General features: G+C 51.6%; 1 protein-coding gene across 1 annotated transcript; it reads left to right on the top strand.

Annotated features, from left to right (window-relative positions):
• Window positions 1-3,081: 3,081 nt before the first annotated feature.
• On the top strand, window positions 3,082-8,586 carry Ptcra (pre T cell antigen receptor alpha). Its single transcript, XM_070023499.1, has 5 exons — window positions 3,082-3,142; window positions 4,556-4,876; window positions 7,324-7,427; window positions 7,605-7,662; window positions 8,342-8,586. Exons 1-5 carry the CDS (start codon window positions 3,082-3,084, stop codon window positions 8,584-8,586), a joined length of 789 nt encoding a protein of 262 aa, XP_069879600.1.
• The last annotated feature ends 250 nt before the right edge of the window (window positions 8,587-8,836 follow it).

Below are 8,836 nucleotides of genomic sequence, written 5' to 3'. Positions count from 1 at the left end.
TGGGTATGCTGATGCCTTTCTCCATCGACACCGCAGCAGCGGAGCCTGGCCAGCACCCGCCCCCCCAGGCTGCAGAGTCGTTAGGGACACCTGGCTCCCCTCCTCCTGCTCTCCATCCTCCCTCCCCTCCCCCTCCTAGTGGGAACCACCACCACCCGCACCTGGGCTGGCGCTGCCTGGGAACATGTGGAGCCCAGGGAGGCCTGGGGCGGGGGAGGGCGCACCGAGGGGGAGGGGGTTGCAGCCAGCCCCAGGGTCCGCCTGGACCCCAGGATAGGACACTCAGCATGGTTATTAAAACAATCATCCACACACAACCAGGGTGAGCCTGGCACCAGAATAAAGAGACTGAGGAGCCAGGAAGAGCTGAATGTGTCTACAGAAAAGATGTTCATGTGGAAGGAAGAAAGGTTTGAAAGTCATGGAGCCAAGAATGCTTATTTAGCAAGTAATCCTGGGGAAATTGATTAGCTCTTTGGGGGAAATTGTGTGTGTGTGTGTGTGTGTGTGTGTGTGTGTGTGTGTGTGTGTGTGTGTGTGTGTGTGTGTGTGTGTGTGTGTGTGTGTGTGTGTGTGTGTGTGCTGACTACCAGGCACCAGAATTAATTTTGGTTTCATAGAGATGGGTAAGATGAAGCCAAACTGGACAGAATGATCAGAGACAAGATTCTGTCCATTTTCTAGATCAAAGTCTTGCTAGACTAAGGGATGAGCAGGGCTGGTAGAAAGGCCCTCAGCTCCAAAGAGGGCTGGGGGTGATGAGAAGATACCAAAATGGATTGTCACTTTGATTCATACAACACAACCCAGCCAGCCTAGTGCTGGTGACGCATGCCTGTAATCCTAGCTACTCAGGAGGCTGAGTAGCCTGGCAAGAAAGTCCGGGAGACTCTTATCTCCAGTAAACCACTAGAAAACTGGAAGTGGCGCTGTGGTTCAAATGGTAGAGGACTCTCCTTGAACTGAAGAGTTAAGGGACAGCACCCAGGTTCAAGCCCCACAACCGACAAAAAAAAAGAAAGAAAGAAAGAAAGGAAAGAAACAGCGGTAATTGTGGATAAATCAAGACCCTTGTAAGGCTGGGAGTTCCATAACATTTTTCTCCAGATTTGTATGCCAGGGTTCAGCTGCAGCTCTGTGCCACATGCCCAAGGCCTGGGTGCGCCCCAAAATGGGAGGACCATGTCTTGACTTTGACAGTGCACTCGCCTGGAGCTGGGAGGGCTAGGCGCTGAACTTTTCACTCTAGAAGGAACTGCGCTAATGCCTCTCAGGAACTCCTGGCACAGACATCAAAGGTTCCTACCATCTCCATTACAGCAAGGAAATGGAGGGTTAGGGAAGTCATTTGCTGAAAGTAACTAGTAAATGATCTTGTCAAGATTGAAATCCAGGTGTCCTGGCTTACAGCCCATGCTCTGAACTAAATTACATCTACAGTCCATGTCACTGAACATTCTTTGAAAGGTGCTATGTAAAATCTACTAATGTAAATATGTAATACACAATCTTCACTCTATCCTTTACCTCCTGTTGACAATGAAGTCATTTCCTTTGCTCTGCTTCTAAAGTTATACTCACACATGCATATAGTCACACATATACACACAAAAACACACAAACACACACTTTTTTCTGTAGTGCTGGGCATCAACTCAGGGCCTCATGCATTCAAAGCATTCATGCTACCACTTCTAACTGGAGGATCACAGTTCGAAGCCAGCCCAAGCAAAAAAGGTATGTGAGGCTTTTTTTTTTTTTTGGGCTGGTCCTGAGGTTTGAACTTAGGGCCTGAGCACTGTCTCTAAGCCCCTATGTGCTCAAGGCTAGTGCTCTACCACTAGAGCCACAGATCCACTTCCCCAGCTCTTTCTGTATAGTTTATTAGAGATAAGAGTCTCATAGAGCTGGGCGCTAGTGGTTCACCCCTGTAATCCTAGCTACTCAGGAGGCTGAGATCTGAGGATCACAATTCAAAGCCAGCCCAGGCAGGAAAGTCCTCTTATCTCCAATGAACCACCAGAAAACCGGAAGTGGCGCTGTGGCTCAACTGGTAGAGCACTCACCTTGAGCTGAATGGCTGAGGGACAGCGCCCAGGCCCAGAGTTCAAGCCTCAAGACCAACAATAACAACAAAAAAAGGGTCTCACAGACTTTCCTGCCCATAGTCCTCAGCTCTCAGCCTCCTGAGTAGCTACGATTATAGGCATGAGCCACCAGCCTCCTGAGTAGCTACGATTATAGGCATGAGCCACCAGCACCTGGTTTGTGAGATTCTTAACTCTAATTAACTAGCAAAATGCTGGAACTGGAGTTGTGGCTTAAGTGACAGAGCACCAGCCTTGTGTAAAAAGGCTAAGAGAGGGCTAGAAAGGTGGCTCAGTGGTAGAGTGCTTGCCTTGCATGCATGAGGCCCTGGGTTCCATTCCTCAGCACCATATAAGCAAAAAAAGCTAGAAGTGATGCTATGGCTTAAGTGGTAGACCACTAGTCTTGAGCTGAGGGACAGTGCCCAGGCCCAGAGTTCAGGCCTCCGACTGACCAAAAAAAAAAAAAAAAAAGGCTAAGGGAGATTGCCCTATCCATGAGTTCAAGCCCCAGTACTGTCACACACACACACACACACATACACACACACACACACACACACACACACCATTTCCCGGCTGTGTTTTTGCCTATGAGGCCAGCCATCTGGAAACAACTCAAACATAGCTCTGCCACCTGCCAGTTGTGTGTCCTTCGGCAGCTCACTCAGCCTCTCTGAGCCTTGGTTACTTCCCCGTGAACAGAAATGCCAGTGGCTGGGGCTCCCACTGTGGCTGAGGAGCCCTGGCAGCCAGGGTGGCTCTGGGCCTGGGGGTGGCAGTTGCCCTCTAGTTGGAGCCATGAGCCAGAATGGGGAGGGGGGAACACTGGCCTGGGGTGGGAGTGACACCTGGTTTCCTGGCCCCTGAGACAGACAGGATCGGCCTTGTGGAGAAACGGCTGAGGCGCAGCTGGGCCTGGGAGGCGACGTGGCGGGTACCTCTTCTCCAAGCCCACACCTCACAGCTGGGTCCTGCCTTGCGCCACTGGGTCATGGCTCGGCAGCCATGGCTACTGCTTCTCCTGCCCCTCGGCTGTCCAGCCCTGCCCACAGGTGAGCCTCCTCCTCTGCCCCCCTAGGGCCTCCCTAAGTGTGGATGGAATGGGGGGAATACAGGAAGGGACAAGAGCCCTCTAGGGGTCTGGGAGGGTCTCATCAGGCACTGCCTTCTGCCTCCCAGCAGCCACCTGCCTCTGGGCCCCAAGTCCTGCCCTGGACCTTGAGGAGGTATAAATAAATCAGAGCCTACTGGACACCTCCCCCCCCCTCCCCAGAAGCTGGAGATTGGAGAGGGCAGGATGTAGTTGTGTGGTTAGGTGAAGAGGGAGGATCCTGGAGGCTTCGTGGAGGAGGTGGAAGTTGAACTCAATTTACTCAGGTCTTGGGCTCTGTCCCTGAGCTTTTCTGCTCAAGGCTAGCACGCTGTGCTGTACCACTTCTGGCTATTTCATAGTTTATTAGAGGCAAGAGTTTCAGGTTGGTAGAGTGTTTGCCTAGCATGCATGAAGCCTTGGGTTCAATTCCTCAGTACCCTATAAATGGAAAAAAGCCAGAATTGGCAGTCTGGCTCAAGTGCTACAGTGCTAGCCTTGAGCACAGAGAGGTTCACGCCCTGAGTTCAAGCCCCAGGACTGGCTAAAAAAAAAAAAAAAAAAAAAAAAGTTTCACAGACTTTCCTGCCTGGCCTGACTTCAAATTGCAATCCTCAGATCTCGGCCTTCTAAGTAGCTAGGATTATAGGCATGAGTCACCAAGCCCAGAAACTATTTCACCAGATTTCAACCAGATTTTTTTTCCCAAAGAAACAAAAAGTCATAGGTATATTTGAAGCCCTCTTTGATCTCATTCCAGATCCTGTTTCCTTCCCTTCCTCCCCAGAGATAACCAGTCTCCTTGGGCAATGACAACCTAGTATTATATATTTGTTTATGTTTCTGCTATGTTTCCCATGGGACTGTTCCTTGGGGGCAGAGACAATGATTTACTCCGTGTTGTGTCCCCAGTGCCTGCCACAGAAAGTTGCTTAGGTATGATAAATGGGCAAACAGAATGACAGATGAATGGATGCGTGGATGCATGAATGCATGGACGGACAGACATAGCTGGAAGGTAGAACAGATGGAGCCTGGGTACTGGTGACACACGCCTGTAATCCTAGCTACTCAGGAAGCTGAGATTTGAGGATTCATGGTTTGAATCCAGCCAGGGCAGGAATGTCTGTTTGACCCTTATCTCTAATTAACCAGCAAAATGCCAGAAGTGGAGAGCTGTGGCTTAGGGGGTAGAGCACCAGCTTTAAGTAGGAAAGCTAAGGGATGGCAGAGTTCAAGACTTGAGGCTGGCACCAAAAAAAAAAAAAAAGGTGTGGTGAAAGATAGGTGTGTTGATGGGGGGCTGGGAGTGGAAGGTGAGATGGCCTAGGGGGGCATAGGCTGACCTCACCCCCCCCATGTGACTCTCCCACAGGTCTGGGTGTCAGCCCCTTCCCCTCTCTGGCCCCGCCCATCGCGCTGCAGGTGAATGGAGAGCAGCGGACTCTGGTGATCTGCCTGGTCCTGGATGCTGCACCGGCTGGCCTTGACAGTGCCGTCTGGTTCTCAGCTGGCAATGGCAGTGTGCTGGACGCCTTTACCTATGGCCCCTCCCCGGCTGCAGATGGCACCTGGAGCAGCCTGGCCCAGCTCTCCGTGTCCTCTGAGAAGCTGGCAGTCTGGGAGCCCTTGGTCTGCCACACCAGGCCTGCGCCTGGGGGCCAGAGCCTGCGAACACAGCCCCTGAAGCTGTCAGGTGAGGATGGAGCTACTGTTCCCTTCCATACCCCAGAACCCAGATGTGCTGGGAGGGAAGGCGGCTCTTGACCACGGAGGCATGAAGAGTAGTCAAGGGAGGCTAGCCTGGCGGGATGGCGCGTGGGCTCAGGGCATGTGGGCTTGGGGGTATGAACTTGGGGATTTGCAACTGTGCTATCAAGTTCAAATCCACACTCGAGCCAGACACTGCTGTTTCACATCTGTAAATCCTAGCTACTCAGCAGGCTGAGATCTGAGAGTCGCCAGTCTGAACTGATGAATCTTAGACTCTTACCTACAATTAACAGCAAAAAGGCAGAAGTGGCTGGGAAGGTGGCTCCATGGTAGAGCGCTTGCCTTGCATGCTTGAGGCCCTGGGTTCCATTCCTTAGTACCACATAAGCACAAAAAGCTGGAAGTGGTGCTGTGGCTCAAGTGGTAGAGTGCTAGACTTGAGCTGAAGAGCTCAGGGACAGCGCCCAGGCCCAGAGTTCAGGCCCCATGACTGGCAAAAAAAAGGCAAAAAAAAGGTATGGCTCAAGAGGTAGAGCACCAAGCGGGGCACTGGTGGCTCACACCTGTAATCCTAGCTACTCAGGAGGCTGAGATCTCAGGATCGCAGTTCAAAGCCAGCCTTGGCAGGAAAGTCTGTGAGATTCATCTCCAATTAACCATCAGAAAACCAGAAGTGGCACTGTGGCTTAAGTGGTAGAGCACTAGCCTTGAGCTGAAGAGCTCAAGGACAGCACCCAGGCCCAGAGTTCAAGCCCCACAACCAACAAAAAAATAAAAAAATTAAAAATAAAAATAAAGAGGTAGAACACCAGCCCTTGAGAAAAAAGTCAGACAAGAATGCAAGGCTTGGGGGCTGGGAAGTTGGCTCAGTGGTAGAGTGCTTGCCTTGCATGCCTGAGGCCCTGGATTCCATTCCTTAGCACCACATAAGCAAAAAGAAAAAAGCCGGAAGTGGCACTGTGGCTCAAGTGGTAGAGCGCTAGCCTTGAGCTGAAGAGCTGAGGGACAGCGCCCAGACCCAGAGTTCAGGCCCCACGACCGGACCCAAAAAAAAAAAAAGAATGCAAGGCTTTGAGTTCAAGTACCAGGGTGCCAGTGGCTCACGCCTATAATCCTAGCTACTCAGGAGGCTGAGATCTGAGGATCACAGTTCAAAGCCAGCCCAGGCAGGAAAGTCCATGAGACTCTTATCAACATTAAACTACTCAGAAAACTGGAAGTGGCTCAGTAGCTCAAGTGGTAAAGCGCTAGCCTTGAGCTGAAGAATTGAGTGATAGTGTTCAGGCCCATAGTTCAAGCCCCATGACTGACCAAAAAAAAAAAAAAAAAAAGGAAGGAGAGAGAGAAAGAGAGACAGGGAGAGAGAGACAGGGAGAGAGAGAGAGAGGGAGAGAGAGAGGAGAAAGAGAGAGAGAGAATGAGAATCTAGGTTCTACTGCATGACTGCCAGAGATGATAATATTTTCTCTCTCCCAGGGTTGGTTATTTACATTATTATTATTTTGACCAGTCGTGGGGCCTGGACTCTGGGCCTGGGCACTGTCCTTCATCTCTTCAGCTCAAGGCTAGCGTTCTACCACTTGAGCCTCAGTGCCACTTCTGGCTTTTTCTGCTTATGTGGTGCTGAGGAATTGAACCCAGGGCCTCATGCAGGCAGGCAAGCACTCTACCACTGAGCCACCTTTCCAGCCCTTTTATTTGTTTGTTTTTTTGTCGGTAGTGGTTCTTGAACTCTGGGCCTGGGCGCTGTCCCTCAGCTCTTCAGCTCAAGGCTAGCACTCTACCACTTGAGCCACAGTGCTTCTTCCAGCTTTTTCTGCTTATGTGGTGCTGAGGAACCCAAGGCCTCATGCATGCAAGGCAAGCACTCTACCACTGAGCGCCTTCCCAGCTCCTACATTATGTTTCTATAGCTTTAAATCCATATACAATGTATCCATATAATTTATACATAAACATACCCTGCAAGGGCTCAACAAGATCTGAATAGACCCCTATTCATTACTGGGTGCCAGGCACTAAAACTTTACATTTATGAAGTAGCCACCTGGCAGGCTGAGGGAGGCCAAGTAACGTGGCCACACTCACGTCCTCGTTCTCAGTTTTGTGCCCTCTCAAAGGGGAATATAATTGAACAGTCACCCTGCCTTCCAAGGAAAGCTGTCAGAGAATTGGTTTCTGCATGTCAGGGCCAACTGAGGCACCTTGGCTCCCTGAGCACAGCTCAGGAGTGGAGAAGGGAGTGGACTGTACCCTCAGGACCGGCAGCAAAGGGGCTCAGGGGTTCCCCTGCTGGCCCGTGTCTGTCCACCCTGAGAGTTGCCCCTTGTCAGGTTGTAGATAGACTGGGGAAGGGGGTAGCACCTGACCCTGCACCCCCAGGGTGCACACCATTCCTCACGAACTCACACCCTTCTCCTTGGCTGGCAGGAGCAGCTTCCCCAGCCAGGCCCTGCGTCTACAACACTCTCAGGGGTGAGTATGTGGAGCATCCTGGGAAAAAGAGGCTGGGGATCGAGTCCTGGACCTGCAGGGTGGGGCATTTAAGCTCCGCTCTTCTGAGTCCCACCAGGGCCGGGTTTGAGGGGGGAGGTGCTAGTGGTGAGGAGAGGCTGCCTTGCTAGGTTGGGTGCTGGCTAGCCTGAGCCTCAGTCTACCCTGGGATAAGATGAGGGCGGATCCTTTGATCCCAATGTAATTCTGGACATCAGTTGAGAAGCACAGGTGAGAGCCCAAGGAAGGATGACGATGCCCCCCGGGGCAGGTCAGGTGAGCCAGGCCTGCGGAAAAGGGAGGCTGGGGTGCTGGAAAGAGCCTTGGATTTTTTGGGGGGGCTGGGGTTGGTCATGGGGCTTGAACTCAGGGCTGGGGGCTGTGCCTGAGCTCTTTTGCCCAAGGCTAGCACCGTACCATTTTATGCCATAGTGCTACTTGTGGTTTTCTGGTAGTTGGAGATAAGAGTCTCATGGATTTTTTTCTGCCTGGGCTGGCTTTGAACTGCGATCCTCAGATCTCAGACTCCTGAGTAGCTAAGATGACAAGCATGAGCCACCAGCACCTGGCTTGGATTTCCTTCTTGAACACATAAAGAATTTTGTAGTCAGGCAGTGTGCCATACCTTTAATCCCTGGATTAAAGCACTGGAGAGGCTGAGGTAGGAGGATGGAGAGTTTGAGGCCAGCCCAGGCAACACAGCCAGATCCTGTCTCTAAAAATAAACATATATATGCATATATATATAGATATAGATATATAATTGTGAGCTATAGCTATTATTGTGAGCACACACACACAAGGTTAAATACCAAGAAGCGCTTTTCCTGGAGGAGGGAAAAGAGTGAATGGCAAGCCAGCACAGAAGACAAGCCCTTCTCTGCCCTGTTTGGGGGGGGGGTTAGAGGCTCTGTTTGAGGCTTCTAGGACTCCTCACTGGCTTCTCTTTGGGCAGGGACACGAAGCCAGGCCCTGTGTCTGGGGGCCTTGAGGCTGCTGTTTTGCAAGCTGCTGCTAACTGACGTGCTGCTGACCTGCCACATCCTGCTCCTGCCCCGCCCGCACTCACGCCCCTCAAGACCACTCATCTCACCTGGCCACAGCAATGGAGAGACCCAACACCCTGAGCTCCCCCAGGCCCACACTGATCTCCAGGGATGGACCTTGCCATGTGGATCCAGAGGGCAGGAACCTGGGTAGAGAGGAGGAGACGTGTTCTGCTCTCCCAGCTGGCTGAGTACTCTCCGTCCATCCATCCATCCATCCATCCATCCATCCATCCATTCATCCATCCATCTATCCAACCATCCATCCATGCAACCAGCCATCTGTCCAAACATCCATCCATCTACCCAACCATCCATCTGTCCATATATCCCACCATCCATCCATCCATCCAACCAACCATCCATCCATCCATCCAACCATCCCATCCATCCATCCATCCCAT

This window comes from Dipodomys merriami, unplaced genomic scaffold (assembly GCF_024711535.1).
Source record: "Dipodomys merriami isolate MVZ:Mamm:240054 unplaced genomic scaffold, mDipMer1.0.p SCAF_16, whole genome shotgun sequence".
NCBI classification, from domain to species: domain Eukaryota; kingdom Metazoa; phylum Chordata; class Mammalia; order Rodentia; family Heteromyidae; genus Dipodomys; species Dipodomys merriami.
Note: the sequence above shows the minus strand (reverse complement) of the source record. Positions and strands in the feature narration are given on the sequence as shown.

Coding starts and splice junctions, on each gene's coding strand:
- Ptcra (XM_070023499.1), top strand. CDS start 3,082: ATGGCTCGGCAGCCATGGCTACTGCTTCTCCTGCCCCTCGGCTGTCCA. Junction 7,428..7,604: donor TCGAGTCCTGGACCTGCAGG/GTGGGGCATTTA, acceptor TCTGGACATCAG/TTGAGAAGCACAGGTGAGAG. Junction 7,663..8,341: donor TGCCCCCCGGGGCAGGTCAG/GTGAGCCAGGCC, acceptor CTCTTTGGGCAG/GGACACGAAGCCAGGCCCTG.